The sequence below is a fragment of the Hibiscus syriacus genome, unplaced genomic scaffold (genome assembly GCF_006381635.1).
Source record: "Hibiscus syriacus cultivar Baekdansim isolate YM2019G1 unplaced genomic scaffold, ASM638163v2 tig00110257_pilon, whole genome shotgun sequence".
Lineage (NCBI taxonomy): Eukaryota > Viridiplantae > Streptophyta > Magnoliopsida > Malvales > Malvaceae > Hibiscus > Hibiscus syriacus.
In genome coordinates, this window is record NW_024062648.1 from 973,098 (window position 1) to 990,879 (window position 17,782).

Consider the following 17,782-nt stretch of genomic DNA (forward strand, 5'->3'; position numbering starts at 1 on the left):
TTTTCAAGCAAAATAATGGTGGTGAACCACGTTTCTGTAGGGCAGTTTTGTTTAAAGTTATAAATGATGGGCAGCAAGAGAGAGAGAGAGGGTAACAAAAAACAGAGGAAAAGGTGTCAAGGAAGCAAGGGAGCATTCATGGTGGAGTTAAAGAATCAAAAATATTATATAAACTACTGGTAAAATGGATTAATTTCAAGTTCAAGAATTGAAAGCAAGAAGAGAGATCATGGGAAATTCAGGGTTTATAGAAACAAGAAGAGAGGATTTGTGGGATTAAAGACATGGTGTGGCTAAGTTTTTGAGTTACAGTTTCTTTTCTGAAGGAAATTAGTGGGGGAGAGGGCGGGGTTCAGGGGAGGTAACGGATAGAATAGAATTAAATACTATTATAATTTGATCCTTTTTAATATCCTTAAAGTAAAAATAAATATCTAAATTATGTTTTTTAGGTACTTAAATTATTAGATTTAATTACTTTAGGTCCTAATATTTCAGTTAGAAAATCATCTTCCGATAACCTAATTTAACTAAAAAATCTTGATTACGAGTAAAAATTATAATACTTAAGTCAAATTCAAATCGTTCAAAAATCTAACCCTATTTGACTTAAACTATCCTAAAGTACATTTATAATTACAAGTAATAGTTTCCTAAATAAACTACAGTCAAAAATTTTATTGCAAATCACATTCAAATTAATAATGTAAAATTAATAATGCAATATTGGACTAATTAAATGAATATGCACATTTTTTTTATGTTTATTTAATAAACGAACATGAACATAAACAAATGTGTTTTCAATTTGTTTATATTCACAAACAAACTAGTTTACTCGGTTCTCTTTTTCTTTTTATTTTTTTACATTTTATATATTGGTGAAGATAATGACTAAATTGAATATACGGTGAACTTTAAAGTTCAAACTATGAATTATAAAGAAATCAAGGATTTGTCGTGTAATTTTACCATTTTTTGCTTACAAATTAAAGGATAAAGAGTATCGGTTGTTTAATATTAAACGAATTTATTCATGAATGCTAAATGAAAAAATATGATACTAAAATTTTAAGTAACACGGACTGAATATAAATATCTTCAACAATAAATAGCCGAAGAGGAACAACTTTATTCGTTTAAATTAGATTTATTTACGCCCGTAATCATGGGTGAATGTGATTGCACAGTAAAACAAATCCGACCGTGTTGGGTTGAGTTGCCGGCTCGGCTTTGTTGAGGAAGGCTGCAGCACTTACTTTCTAGCATAAAAGTACCGCTGATATCATTGTACACTTGGGGCAAAGGAACCTCACTTCTCCTCTCCATCATGGGAATGAAATTCAAGTAAAATAAAACTTCGATCTTACCATTTACTTCCGACGATGCAGTTTGGAGGCGATTTGTCCGGCATCTCGATAACGGACACAGACACGGATGTTCTTCTGCACCCGTACTCACGGATAGGGATGGCAAACGGGCGGGTCGGGTGTGGATACCCCCTCCCCCATCCCCGTACCCACCTAATATTTTTCAATCTACCACCCGCCCACCACCCATGATGGGTACAAATTTTCAAATCCACACCCGCTCACGTGGGTACATTTTCAAATCCATCCCCACACCCACTACCCACTAGCGACATACCCATCTAGACCCGTCTGACAGCAAACTAATGGGATGTTGGAGTTGGTTCCCATACAGTTCGTGATGGGGTAGCAACGCATGCTTCAATTTGTCATAGGAGTGGCTCTACGAATGTTATGGAGACAGATTGTAGGGAGCATGTAGTCGTAGAGCTGGATTGTTGAGTTTCTTTCGATATTAATGCTCATAGTGCGCCTAATATGGTTTTAAGGGGATAAAGAACATGAAAACTGCTGCTTTTGATGTTAATGCATATAGTATGACTAATTTGTGTTTGGATGGGCATCATGGGCTAAAGAACATGGAAAGTGACGTGGTTAGTGGGATTATGGCTTTAATCAAAGAGCCTAATATTTCCCTAATTAAAGACCAAATTAAAGACTATATATCCTTAATATTTGGTTAAATTATATGTTATATATTATACAATATTAAAATTTATAAATTAGTCTCTAAAATTACACCTAAATTCATAATGGTCCAAAATTTAATAGATATTTAGTTGGTCGGGCGAATGTGGGGCGGGCGGATGCGGGGCGGGTAATGTCTCAAACCCATTACCCGCCCACCATCCACGACGATTACCACTTTATAAATCCACACTCGCCCACTACCCGCTAAAATTATACCCATCTCCGCTCCAATTGGAGCGGCTGCGGTGCGGAATCCACGAAACTGTATTCGTTTGCCATCCCTACTCACGAACTGCTTCGACAACAAAATCCCTTTGTGTGCTAGAAGTATGCTTTGGCAGACCAAAAGATAAATATTGTTATACGTAGAACTTCAAATACATTAAAACAAAGCATCTTTGAAATATTACAGAAAATATATAGGGAGCAACTAAATTGTAATGCAATATAGCAATGCACTAATATGTTGTAGAATTCAATCACACACTAATGATACTATGGGTATGATGATCAATTCACTTGCAGTCCTAGCTCATAAGTAGCCGTTACGTTTACATTTATGAGTCCGAAGGTGATTGCTGCTGCGGTTGCCACACCGGCTGACCAGCATAAGGGCGAGGGTTTTGGCCATAGAAGGCATGGTCCATCATTGGCTTACCGACAGTCATACCCGGGGCACCAGCCTGAGGAGCAAGTTGAGGTGGCATGTAATAGTAAGGAAGACCATCAGCTGGACCTTCAACTCTTGGAACAGATGCAAGAACCTCGTCTTTTATATCCTCCCTCGGGACGATATCGACCAGAAAATCGAATATATCGGTCCTCGTAATTGCTGCTCCAATGTCATTCTTCTGAAGAGTCCTCCTCTTATTTTCCTCGGTGTGATTCCATGACCTCAGTGTCAACTCTAGAATGAACATTTCACAGGCCCTAGCAAATACTACCGGAGCTTCAGCTGATATCATCCTAACATCCTCATCTGCCTTCATAATCTTCTTGATCCTGGCCAGTGGTAGGCTATGGTTTCTAAAATCAGTAGTCTGCTCGATTTCTTGATACTGGTTTGACCAAAAGTGCTGGAGGTGTTGTTGCAATTGCTGCTGCTGCTGTTGGTGTATGTGCTGATAAGCAAGTTGGTGTTGTGCCAGCTGAGTTGACGGTGCAGAGGCGCCTGCAGGCTGAGTAGGGGATTGGATTGAACCAGCCGACCCGGGAGCGGAGGTTCCCAGCATTTGATTAGGTTGATAACTTGTTATACCATACGGAACCGCTGCTGCACTACCAACTATGCCCGTTGCAGAGCTCTGCCCATGCCCTTGCTGGTCCATACTGGTTGATCTAGATTGACTAGGAGGTGCCCAGCAATAATTAATAAACCATTAGGCATTTATAAAAGAAAATAAATAGATTGATTCACAGAACCTGGAAACAATGATAACAGAAGATTGTTTCAACAACTGCATCACCATAAACTACTATCCTAAAAGGAAATAAACAAAGTATAGAGAAAATGGATTTCCAGAACCCGGAAAAAATGAATCGCTCTTTATCTTGAAGGAAATCAAATTACCAACTAATTCATACTCAGCAGTGAAAGAAAATGGTAAGAAAAGTGGACAATCAAGACATTTCCGGTATTTAACCGGTAAAAGCTCAACTGCAAAGAACTCTAGCTATCCTTTGTAACGAACAAAATAAAAACTACAGAAAAATTTTCGAACTTCGAATAAGCATTTGCTGGTTACAGGTATGGTAACAGATTAAACGAGGACAAGATGGCTAAATACATTTTGACTATAAATGAAGCAATAGTGAAGGCAGAGTTAAATTACTGATGTTTGATTGTAGATTCCACAAAATATGACAGCCAAGGAATCACCATAATCAATGATAATCCAAAACCCAAAGCATGAAACCAATCCAAAAATTCTAAAACAGCATAAATTCAATTTGAATCGTTCATGAATAAAAACTCCAAAACAAAAACAAGCACAGGAATTACAATTCAGTTCCCATACGTAAGCATACAAAAAATACATAAACAGGCATAGAGAAACGTATAAAATACCACAATACAAACACGCCTAACACAACATCTTACTTCACAGGTCATCTTACCGCGTCAATTACGAAGCAAAATCAAATTGCTTCCTTGAATTCTATATTTACGAAAATAGCTAAGAGAGATCATCAAAAGAATGACAAATTAAACGATGATCGAAGGAATAAACTGAGCTATAAAAGTAAAAACATAGAAAGGGGGAAATTGTACCTTGTGCTTGGGATCAGTTGATTTTGCTTATAAATTGGAACCCTAGATGAAGGGGAAAAGGGAGGGGGGAATAATTTGGTGGACTGGTGGAGAAGAGAAGCTGAAAGTGGACACTGTGTTACTATTATAAGATTAAAAGAAGTGAGCACAACCTTCACAATCTCTCCACTTATAACCTAGTTTGACTTTTGGTTCTTTCTTACTTTCTTGCCCTTCATTTTCCTTTCCTAATATATATATGGGTAAATTATATATTTGGTAACTCAACTCTACTTTCTCTCTATTTCACTTATTATACTTTAAATCCTTTTGATTTTCTCACTAAACTGAATACATTGGGTTTTCTTGGTCACTCGACCATTAAATAGTTAACAGAGTTAAAATGGATTGTTAAAGTTTTGGTGAAAAATTTTGTTTTCTTAAAACGGCGTCGTTTTTAATATTGTTAACTATTTAACGACAAAGTGACCAAAATAGGAGAGAGTAAAGTTCAGTGATGAAATTTATTATAATTTACCCATATATATAATTTGTAGGCTTATATAAAATAGATAGGATAAATTATGCCTTTAGTACCTAGACTTTCATTTTTTTCAGAATCATTTATAAAGTTTAGTTTTTATTTTATTTTAGTACCCCCAACATTAAAAACTTTAATTTTTGTTTCATTTTAGTACAGAGTTCAAAATTTAACGTTAAGTTGAAAAAATTAAAAGTTTAGATACTAAAACGGTAAGTTTAGATACTCGGGATAAAAACTGATAAATGGAGAGCTACACACTTTTCTACTATGACTATCAATTTTCTCCTTCAAGGGCTTAATACATAATTGTTCTTCCTCGTGCGATCCACTATCTAAACATTCACCCTTCAATGAACCATGATCTACACTTTTCTTTTTTGATCTATTGTTTGATCACTTTTCCTTAGAATGATCACCCATGTAAATCTTCCCAATGTGGTCTATTATTTACACATTTATCCTTAATTTGTTTTTCAAATAGACCAACCACGCGAGCAACTAGGGATGGGCATTTAAACCCGATCCGTCGGGTTCTGACCCGACCCTAATCGGGTCGGATTTTTCTTTTTAAAAAATACGGATTCGGGTCGGGTCGGGTCGGATTTTTTTATGTTGTGTTCGGGTCGGATTCGGGTTTAGGGTGAAAAAATACAACCCAACCCGAAAATATATATAATTTTTACCCTATATATTTGGGGATAATTACAATAATATCCCTCTATATATAATTTTTTTTTCAATTAAGTCACTATTTTTATTGAATAAAAATAAATTTTTTTATTATTTCGGGTCGGATCGAGTTTCTATGTCATATATTCGGGTCGAGTCGGGTCGGGTGAAACATTTATTTGGTCGGGTCAGGTCGGGCCTCGGGTGAAGGCTCTCTTGTTCTCGGGTCGAGTCGGGTGGACCAAAATCCCGACCCAACCCGACCAATGCCCATCCCTACGAACAACGCCTTTTCAATATTTTTTTATTGAATCAATCGTGGTATCTAACTTGGTTATAATAGTATAAAGACTTATTGGACTTTCCTTCTTATGTAAAACTTCAACTCTTTCCTACATAAAAATAAAATAATGTAAAAAATCATAATTATAAAAAATATAGAGATCCTTGAAAAACCTCATTAAATTAACAACATAAACACTAGATAAGTATAAAAAAATCTTTTTATAATTAATAAATAAAAATTAATTTTCTTCCATGACGACAAATTTAACATTTTAACTACAACACTTAATATACATAACTCTTTCAATTAATCACAATGAATGTACCTCAATATTGATATCTTCTGAATTCATATCGAGATGCCACTTACACTCCATTTTTACTTGTTTTGAAGGAGTAAAATTAAGATCCCATTAACTAGTTCAAATAGGTCCGAAATCCAAGTTAAAATTTATTTGATCAAAATCAATACTAAATCAAAAGCAATTATAAAAATGAATAACAAGTTAAAATTAAGCATCAAAATTTAAAATTGATGATCAATATTTAAATTTGCTTAACAAAAATTAATATTAAAATGATTCAAAAAATCTCAATTAATATCAAGTAAAAATTAAGTATCAAATTGTTAAGATTAATGATAACAATTAATATCAAATGATATGAAATTAATGTTAAAAAATTAATGAATAAATAAAATATTTAATAATATTATTAATTAAAATGAAAGAGTCAAATTGAAATTAATTATCAAAAATAAAAATAAAGTACATATTATAGAAGATTTAAAACCTAGAAGTATGAAATCTAACTAGGGGAAAGTGTTGGGGTTTAAATGCAATTTGGCCATTTAAATTAAAACAAATTTAACCGTGTATAATAAAACAGACGAAACTATAAATGGAGGAAACTATGGGGGGTTTTCATGCAATTTAACCGTCTGAAATAAAACACAAATATGGGGGCTGTAACGTGATATTACCATTAACAAATAATAAACTTACCACGAGACGATCGGAGTGAAATGTGAGGCCTTACACGCGGCGGTTTGGCTAGGCCGGCTGACGGTCGGGTATGATGTTTCGAATGTCATCGGCGTAAAAGAGAAAAAAAAAAAAAACAAGACGACGAGAAAACAAAAAAAGACGGGACAGAGCTTCTCCTTTAGATAGACAACGTTGGGTGACGCCGAACTGAATTATGACAAACTGGGACGGCAACAGCAAGCCTATATATTAAGACAATTGGTTTTCCGGCATGTCAAGAGTTCATCGACGGTGACCGATTATGATGGTGATTCTATTTTTATAATTTAAAATTTCTATTTATAATCTAATTAAATTACTTAAATTAATTATTATTTTAGTTAAAAAATTATAATTTTATTAAAATTATAATTTAATAAATAATTAATTTTAAACAAATCCTTTTACTTTTTAATATTTACATAATAAGGATAAATTTACTTGTGATATGATTCGATACGTCACTTTAGCGATACGTTGCGATATGCGACGTAAGCTTTAGTGATATCTTAGTATTTTTGTTTTGGGTAAATTACATTTTATATCACTTATTATTAACATTATAAATAAGTTATTAAATTTCAAAAAGCTATAAACTAATCACTTAATTAATCGATTATCATAAACTATTCATTTTATCGTTGAAAATGAAATGGACGTTAACTCTTTAGTTGCAATTAAATCACTTTATTTATTATGTAATAATTAGGTCATTACATTTTTTATTATTAAAATCAGGTCACTTAATTTTACCAATAAAGCTAACGTCCATGGCATATTTAACGATAGAATGACTTATTTGTAATAATTGATCAATTACATGTCTTTTTGTAATTTTTGAAAAATAGTGATCAATTTATAATATTATCAATAATTAGATGATCCATAGGGTGTAATTTACCTTTTTTTGATTTTTCGTTCCTATACTCAAGCCTTAATAGATTCTTCCAGTTCCGACCAAAAAATACAATTAAAATATTGCCGATCCTTTTCTTTGGAGTATTTTCGTCTGGAGGGGAGAAAAAAATGTTAGGAGTGTTTAGCAGCACGATAGTGTCCCCACCGGACGAGCTGGTGGCGGCCGGTTGCCGGACTCCGTCGCCCAAGATATCGGCGGACGCGCTTGTTAAACGGTTCCTCGAGACGAACTCCTCCGCCGTGTCCGTGCAGATCGGAGACCATGTCCAGTTCGCTTACTCGCACCAAAACGAATCTGCTTTACAGCCCAGGTAAAATATTATTCTATTTTAAAATTAAATGGAAGTATTTAAGATTTAGATCTCTGGATCATTTGATCATCAAGTGGTTAAGAACTCGTTGTGTGCGTGTTTTTCATTTCTTACGAATTAGTTCACGATGAAAACGATTCGAATTTAAAACTTTCATTTCTTTGATTATCATCATCATCTCTAGCTTCTAGTCTTCTTAATTTGATCAAAATTGTTCAACTGTTTGGATGAAATTATACGCATATATTACTAAAAAGAAAAACAAATTGTTCTTATTGAAAAGCTTGTAGGCTTTTTGTTTTCACTTAATCTCAAGCTTCTCAGTCCGATCTTTATTGAACTGAGGGAATCGTTGTGATTAGTTTAATCAGATTAATGGATTTATGAGCTACATTAGGTAGTGTTTATCCATTTTTTGGAGAAAGAAAAAATGAATCAACGACCAATCGCGTGCTTGAGATTAAAAATTTTAACACTTTTCCATATAAATTTAACAAGTTATTTTTTAAGGTAAACTACATCATATTTCATCTAACTTTAGTCCTTGTATACCGGACTTCCAATTTTATCAATTATAGTATTAAATTTTGATTTTTGTTTCAATTATGCCACGATGGCGTGATTGACGAATGTCCACGTATACATATCACAAAAATGATTTCGTTTTGATATGAATGTTAAATATTTAATGGCAATGTAGGCAAATTAACCCATTATGTCATCTTTAAAATTAATTTGGAATATACGACAAATGCTACAGTGGATGACAAATTTATCACATCTACATGATGAGTTTGTCTAGATAATGACGAGTTCTAATAAAATATAATTTTTTATTAAATTTTGTCGCGTCTGAGTAAAATTTTAATAAAAAATATATTTTATTAGAACTTTTCATCTCGACGTGATGAGTTCCAAGTGACTATATCAAATGTCGTAATTCCTCAAATAAAAAATCAGGTGTCGTATTAAGCTAAATAATTACTTCTATTGGGTCAAATTACCTTGTTTTAATTTTGAAATTTGACAAATTAATAGCTTAGCATTTAGGATTCAATTATTTTCAATAATCTTATATTCTTTTTTGATTAGTCTGGGGTGATTATAAAGTAGTATATGTTTAGTATTATCTTAATCGATTAAAATGTATGCACATATATTTTGTAGACATCGTTGATCAAATCTAGGATATTCAAAGAAAATAACAATATCTTTTAACGTTTAAAGGATTTAATAATCTTATATATTTAAAATTGAATAGATCAAATCAAGAAATATCTTATAATAGATGAGAAGTTTTAAATTCTTATAATGGAATGGGAAGCGTGGGAGATAACATGGCTGTGATTGCACATTCAGGTTTGAATTTTTTTGTTCTTGTGGGGACCAAACAAGATGATAACCCCATCTCATTAAAAGTCGTATTTTTATCCTTTTTTTTTAGTGGTGGGGTTCCGGTGATTGGTGTATGTGTGACTATTTTAACATGATTTTAATTGAATCCAGATGGAAAGGTTTTCATTCCTTTCAAATATGGGAATCTCTAGATTCAGTTTAGCCATACACGTGTCTAACATCCAGTAGTTCACTACCCTAGTGCTATTGAAAAGTAGACAGCCTGTTTGGATTAGTATCTTTCTCCTTGGCCATAGGATTAGTATACAGGGTTTGATAGAAAATATCCCACTAATAATAATAGAAGGATAAGGATTGCCTATTTGGATTGAGACCCATGTTGATGTTTGGGATCAAAGATAATCTTTGATTTTTTTCGAATTTAGTTAAAGAAATTTAAGTTAATCGAATTAATGAATCTTATATAATTTAAATTTTATTTTTTTTTACTTAAATCGAGTTTAAATTTAAATGTAAATATATATAATGTTATGGTGTTAATTGATTGTAAATTAAACAGTTTTCTCTCTCTCTCTCTCTCTCCCTCTCTCTATATATATATATATATATATATATATATATATATATATATATATATATATCTTTATTTTTTATATGTGATATCAGGGATTTAAATAGCGTTTTCGGTCGCGTCGCGTTTATCGTGGTTGCGGACATAACGGAAGTCATCGCGGTCACTGCGGGTGCCGCAGTCTTGAATTATTTTAAATTTTGCATAACTTATCGTAAAACATAATAATTATAATTATAATTATAATTATAATTATAATGAGTCATTTTTAATGATTTTTAGAATGTTTACTAAGCTAAAAAGGATCTATGTAGCATTAAGTTTATTAAGGACAACAATGATATTCTTTTAGTGAAAGATCATGATATTAAGAGGGTTTGGGGTAGTTACTTTTTTGGCTTATTTAATGACGGTGCCTCTCCCGGTAGAGATAGTACCTCTGATGGGTCAATCGACCATCATACTACGACCAATGAATGCCCTACAAATAGGATTGAGTTTGAGGAAGTCAAAATGACTCTTAGAAAGATGGGGAGGGACAAAACTGTCGGTCTAGATCAAATTTCTATCACTGTGTGGTTGGCCCTAGGAGAAGAGGGAGTTAACTGGTTGACCAACATCTTTAATATTATTTTAGAGACTGCCAAGATGCCAGAGGAGTGGAGAGAGTCTACGGTGATACTAATCTATAAGAATAAAGGAGATCCCCAACGTTGTGGCAACTACAGAGGTATTAAACTACTCAGCCATACTATGAAGCTATGGGAAAGGGTGATTGAGGCTAGGTTGAGACAGGTTACTAGGGTTTTGGAAAACCAATTTGGCTTTATGCCAGGCAGGTCTACTACGGAGGTGATTCATCTACTTCGACAGCTTATGGAGAAATATAGGGAAAAAAATAGAGATCTTCACATGGCGTTCATTGATCTTGAGAAGGCGTATGATAGTGTTCCCCGAGATACGATCTAGAAGACCTTGGAAACGAGACGGATCCCAACTGCTTATATCCGAGCGATTCGTGATATGTATTGTAGATCTACTACGTACGTCAAGACTATAGTTGGCGACACCGAGGCATTCCTGGTGGAAATCGGACTCCACCAGGGGTCGGCTCTTAGCCCTTACATCTTCGCCTTGATTATGGATGACATCTATTGTGCGACACCAGACGATGTTCCATGGTGTATGCTTTTCGCTGACGACATTGTTCTAGTTGCTGAAACAAGAACTGAGCTAAATAGTAGACTGGTTACCTGGAAGACTGCTTTGGAAGAAAAAGGTCTAAGGATCAATATTGCAAAGACAGAGTATTTATGTTCAAACTTCAGTGGGAACCAAAATGATGAAGATGTAGAGGTATGCATAGAAGGACACGTTCTCCCCTCAAAGGATTGTTTCAAGTACTTAGAGTCTATGATACATAAAGATGGGGGTGTGGATGATGGCGTTACACATCGTATAAAAGAGGGATGACTAAAGTGGAGGGTTGCTACCGGAGTTTTGTGTGACAAGAAGGCGCCTCTAAAACTTAAGGGAAAATTTTATAGAATGACAATAAGACCAACACTGCTGTATGGATCATAATGTTGGGCAATCAAGAAGGATCACGTAAGGAGGATGGAGGCCGCAGAAATGAGAATGCTTCGATGGGCATGTGGTAGGACTCTGTGGGACATGACACCAAACTCTGCTATTAGGATGTCATTGGGGGTTGTGCATGTATCCGAAAAATTGAGGGAGGGAAGACTACGGTGGTTTGGGCATGTCCTTAGGAGACAATCGTCGGATGCGGTCAGGAGGGTAGAGTCGATTACAGTCGACGGTGCCAGAAGGAGAGGACGACCAAGGCGAAAGTGGGAAGACTGCTTGAAAACTGATTTGAAGGATTTAACCCTTATCGAGGACATTACCTCAGATAGGAAAGTATGGAGACTTAAGATCATGGTAGCTGAGTAGTACGGGTCACATCTTTATGGTATATTTTCTCTGTTTTTTAATGCCTTTATAGAATTTTCCATAACTTCTACTTTTTATACGTCTCTGTCATTGTAATTTATGAAGGCTAATAACTAGGGTATTGGAGAAATGTTGCCTAAGTTTAGGTTTTAACCCATTTGACCTTATTTCTTCACGTTGCTTGCTATCGTTGACTTCTGTGTATTCTTCTCTTCATGTTTCCTCTTTTTAATTTTAGTCAGATCTTACGTTTCTGTCTATATGCAGAGCTTTTTACGCAGGGATTTAATTGTAGGGATTAATTCTCATTACAGATGTACATATGTAGACTGCATATGTAGACTGTTTGACTATGTATTTATTTTTTATTTTTATACATGCATAGCATTTTATCTTTATTTTTAATTTTCTGACTGTCGGAGGCAGCCTACTACCCTACCTCCCCCTTACCCCATTACATATGGGAATAGGGTTTTGTTGTTGTTGTTGTTGTTTCTATGCTAAAATGACATATATGTAATATAGTTTAACTATATAGAAGACTTTAAAACTCTGGTAATAAGATAAGATAATTAGTTCATGATAACATTGTGAACACATTATTATTTAAATTATTGAAATTAGGACTAAATTAAAAAAAATTAAAGTTTACATTCTAAACTATAGATTAAATTATAAATTTTAAAAATTGGAAGGATAGCAAATTAATATTTCCTTAAAGAAATATTTTATAACTTAATAAAAATGGGTACATAATGTTTTGTTTTAAGACTAATAAAGCCTAAAATATTTAAATCCTAAACTCTATTCTCCCCCCCACCCACCACGTTCTCTCATTTCTTCTTCATTTCTTTATACTCTCACACTCAAGTATCAAAACCAGGAAAAAAAAACTCCAAAACCATAACATGTTATAGCCTAAATCCAAAGTGTGAATGTTTTTCTTTTTTTCTTCAACAATCTTAAGCTCCGACGAAGATTCCTTTCTCCGATTACAGTGAATTTCACTCGGCGAGACCCACAAAAAGGTTTGTTCTTCCTTTTTAGTTTTCTATTTTCTTTTTCCTTTTAAATCTCAACATGCATATATAAAAAACGTGAATTTGAAAAGAAAAAAAAGGTTTGGTGACGATGAACACAAAAAAATAATATTTTCTTAAGTTTTTTTTGAGTAACGGTTGGAATAACGGTAAATGCGTCCCGTTATCGGCGCAATTGTCCATTTTCCGTTAAATTATGGGCGCAATCGACCGCGATCGGTGTGAATCCGTGACCCACCGCAAAAACCATGAATAGTGGTTTCGGACGGTGGCGCGGCCGTTATAGTGTTTTCGGAACGCTATTTGATACCATGTGTGATATACATATATCATGTAGAGTTAAGGGATTCTACTCGAACATAAAAATCAATCCAATAATTATAAAAAATTGAGTTTTTAAGTCTTATTTTATAATTTAAACTTTATTTAATAACGCTATTTTAAGATAGCTTTGCATTACATTCATCATAGTATACATTCATGTTACTCATTACATTTATCTTAGTTTTTAAGATGTTCACGTGTTATTCATGTTATGCATTCGTCTAAGCATATTTCCATAATAGCATACATATTATTCATATAGTTCATTTGCATATCTTTATGTTTCATGTTTTCATTCATTCATCATGCCCATTGTTAAAAACGTTTTGCACTCACATTCACATAACATCATGTTAGGTAGCATATTTGCATTCATTCAGCATGTGTTTTTCATTTAATATAAATTATCATTCATGTGCATTCATTTTGTCATTCACTTGCATTCACATTTAAACAGCATGTTATCATTTATTTTAATTCACACATGTCATTTATTTTAGTTGGTGCACATATGCACGACAGTTCACTATTATAATACATTCATTTTAGTTGATGCACACATGCATGACAGCTCATTATATTATAATGCATTCATTCCAGCACATTTTAATTAATTTACTTGTTTATCATTCCCTTGCACATGTAGGCTCGAACAGCTTGTAGAATCTGGTAGAAACAGCTTGGTATACGTCAAACAAGCATGAGAACAGCCTATTAAAGCACTATCACGACACACACCATTCAGCATAGCATAATACACAATTATAACAGTTTGTGGAGCATAATAAAGGTTGAACTTATGTGGGAGACAATTTATGTTGGAGCACTAAGGGACATCCATTCAGCAAAGCATAAACATCACACAAAGAGAGGAGGAGCAGCACGTGGAACATAAAAATCAGCCCCATGCTTGATAACTCAGCTATGCACTCACACATATTGGAGACATGTCATACACGCCCATAATGAATCAATTTGCAGCATTGTCTTTGACCAGCCCATGCTTGAAGATCATCACTCACGCCTGTTGAAGGAGAATCATAATGCTGCACATTCACCTTATTTTCTTTATTTAATCATCCCATAATGAACAAACAGCAAGATATCACGTTGGAGAAACATTATGAAGATATAAACAACTCATTGGATCATGAAACACGTTGAAGACATGAATAACTAGTGGAACAACTAATTGGAGCACAAAACAACATTTTCAAATTCCATATGACACCCATAATTCTGCACATGGACAACACTCACCATTTGGAACAAAGATGCACTACACGGTTATCTACCTCACCATTCTGCGTGCCAAATAAACAAGTCATGTGCAAGACTTGTGTGTTTCCACTTAAGCATCAGATTAAAGAAACACAAGTGTTAATTCAACCCCATCTATTCATTCTGATACATATGGTTCCTATCTCTTTGTAGATAGAGGGTTAAAGTGTTTATTATCATCCCTTAATGAAGCAATATAAAGTCTAAGTCTTTGTTCTTTAACATTGTTCCTTCTTTGAGTCTTCTTAAGATATTACATTTCATATTCATTTCCATCACTTCATTCTATTCCATTTACCATACTTCATCATTACCATTAAAACTATAACCATCATATATATATATTCCGCTGCCATATTATCTATCCATTCCATTACTTCCATTTAACCATTCTATTATCAGTTTCTTGTTTATGTAGAATACTTGTTGCTTTCCTAGATCGAAACATCAGAGGTACAACCGTGACTTCCGAGGAATGCAAGGTTGGGATCGTATCATATGGTATCAGAGAAATGTTATTTTGTGCTCTAATTAGTTGTTTCACTAGCTATTCATGTCTTCAACGTGTTTCATGATCTAAGGAGTTGTTTATATTTTCATAATGCTTCTTCAATGTGATATCTTGTTGTTTGTTTATTATGGGTTGATTAAATAAAGAAAACAAGGTGAATGTGCAACATTATGATTATCCTTCAATAGGCGCGAGTGATGATCTTCAAGCATGGGCTGGTCAAAGACAATGCTGGAAATTGATTCATTATGGGCATGTATGACGTCTCCAATATGTGTGAGTGCATAGCTGAGTCATCAAGAATGTGGCTGATTTTTGTGTTCCAAGTGCTGCTCCTCCTCTCTTTAAGTGCTTCTCCTCCTCTCTTTGTGTGCTGTTTATGCTTTGCTGAATGGATGTCCCTTATTGCTCCAACATAAAATATCTCCCACATAAGTTCAACCTTTATTATGCTCCACAAAATGTTATAATTGTGTATTATGCTCTGCTGAATGATATGTGTCGTGATAGTGCTTCAACAGGCTGTTCTCATACTTGTTTGACGTGTACCAAGCTGTTTCTACCAGATTCTACAAGCTGTTCGAGCCTACATGTGCAAAGGAATGATAAACAAGAAAATTAATTAAAATGTGCTGGAATGAATGCATTATAATATAATGAGCTTCCATGCATGTGTGCATCAACTAAAATGAATGTATTATAATAGTGAACTGCCGTGCATGTCTGCACCAACTAAAATGAATGCCATGTGTGATTTAAAATAAATGATAACATGCTGTTTGAATGCACGTGAATGACAGAATGAATGCACATGAATGATAATTTATATTAAATGAAAAACACATGCTGAATGAATGCAAATATGCTACCTAAACATGTTATGTGAATGTGAGTGCAAAACGTTTTTAACAATGGGCATGATGAATGAATGAAAACATGAAACATAATGATATGCAAATGAACTATATGAATAATATGTATGTTATTATTGAAATATGCTTAGATGAATGCATAACATGAACAACACGTGAACATCTTAAATACTAAGATAAATGTAACGAGTAACATGAATGTATACTATGATAAATGTGATGCAAAACTATCTTAATATGTTGAACATATTTAAACAGCAATGTGTATGATGGAATGATAAGTATGCTATCATTATATGAATACATGCTGATTAGTAATGCAAGATTATTCTAATATGCAAGAATGAATACATGCTTAATATGTATGCAAACTAGTATGAGATAATAACATGCTTGAAATGAGTTGATGAACTAATTAAAAACATGTAATGATATGCATAGTTATTTTAACATGACATCTAATACATAAATAAGTAAATATAATATAAAGTAAGGAAGAACTCCCTTAGATTGATCCTGATAGAAAGTCCATGAAGTGTTCACGTTATAAAGAAAGTCGGTGCTAAACAGGATCACATCATCGATGATGTGATCTTGTTTAGCACCAACTTTTTGCATGACATACTCACATCATTGAAGATCCATCAAGATCAATCCAAGGGAGTTCTTCCTTAATTTATATTATATTTACTCATTTATGCACTACATATTATTATAAGCATACATTTGCAATATAAACTATGATTCAATAATCATATGTTATCATTCATTCATAAGCTCATGTCACGTTACTTTAAGCATATGTTTTTTCATATTAGTTTTGCATCCATCTAAGTATGTTTCAATTCATTCATGAAATGATAGCGTATTTATCATTACCACATGCATCTTGTTATTTTTAATTAGATTGGCTTGCATTAGCATTTGTCATGGTAGCATATTTACATTCATTCAACATTCACATTGTTAAAGCACATCATGTGTTTTCATTTAATTAAATTATCATTCATATGCATTCATATGCATTCATTTTATCATTCACGTGTATTCACTTTCAAACAGCATGATATCATTTATTTTTAATTCACACATGGTATTCATTTTAGTTGATGCACACATGCACAACAGCTCATTATATTATAATGCATTCATTCCAGCACATTTTATTTAATTTACTTGTTTATCATTCTCTTGCACATGTAGCTACGAACAACATATAGAATCTGGTACAAAACAGCTTGGTTACATGTCAAATAGCATGGAACACTTGTTAACAGCTTGTTGGAGCACTATAAAGAAATACACCAATCAGTAGAGCATGGGACACGATGATATCAATCTGTTGAAGCATTTTGGAGGCTGACACACATGCTGGACAATTTTTGAGCACTTAGAAAACACAGCTCACAAAACATGGCAGCAAAGTTTATGGGAATATGGTACACGTTTGTAACAGCTTGGATGAGCATTTTGAAGAAAAAAATAAGTCCTTGGATCATGAAACACGTTGGAAGCTAGTGGAACAACTAAGTGGAGCATAAGACAGAATTTCCAGATTCCATAAGACACGCCCATGCTGCACATTCTAGCTTTGTCTTCTTTTAATAAACCCATGCTTGATGACTCAGCTATGCACTCACACATATTGGAGACATGTCATACACGCCCATAATGAATCAATTTCCAGCAATGTCTTTGACCATCCCATGTTTGAAGATCATCACTCACGCCTGTTGGAGGAGAACTATAATGATGCACATGTTTTCAGTTTATATTATTGCACAAGAATATTTCTCCAAAACACAGCC

At 33.9% G+C, this 17,782-nt stretch overlaps 2 protein-coding genes across 4 annotated transcripts; one reads left to right on the plus strand and one right to left on the minus strand.

The window, feature by feature from the left end:
* Positions 1–2,424: 2,424 nt before the first annotated feature.
* LOC120115006 (nuclear transcription factor Y subunit C-3-like) lies at positions 2,425–4,435 on the minus strand. Of its 3 annotated transcripts, none has more exons than XM_039135779.1 (2): positions 4,333–4,435; positions 2,425–3,407 (listed from the first exon to the last, which is right to left on the minus strand). In XM_039135779.1, the coding sequence occupies exon 2, from the start codon at positions 3,386–3,388 to the stop codon at positions 2,618–2,620; it is 771 nt and encodes a 256-aa protein (XP_038991710.1). In that variant the 5' UTR covers positions 3,389–3,407; positions 4,333–4,435; the 3' UTR covers positions 2,425–2,617. The 3 variants fall into 3 exon arrangements, with proteins under 3 accessions (XP_038991710.1, XP_038991711.1, XP_038991708.1); XM_039135780.1 differs by having other exon boundaries at positions 2,425–3,398; positions 4,333–4,434; XM_039135777.1 differs by lacking the exon at positions 4,333–4,435 and adding an exon at positions 3,893–3,957.
* A 3,332-nt stretch (positions 4,436–7,767) lies between these two features.
* Positions 7,768–17,304, plus strand: LOC120115007. Its single transcript, XM_039135781.1, has 2 exons — positions 7,768–8,063; positions 17,178–17,304. Exons 1-2 carry the CDS (start codon positions 7,861–7,863, stop codon positions 17,287–17,289), a joined length of 315 nt encoding a protein of 104 aa, XP_038991712.1. The 5' UTR covers positions 7,768–7,860; the 3' UTR covers positions 17,290–17,304.
* Positions 17,305–17,782: the final 478 nt, after the last annotated feature.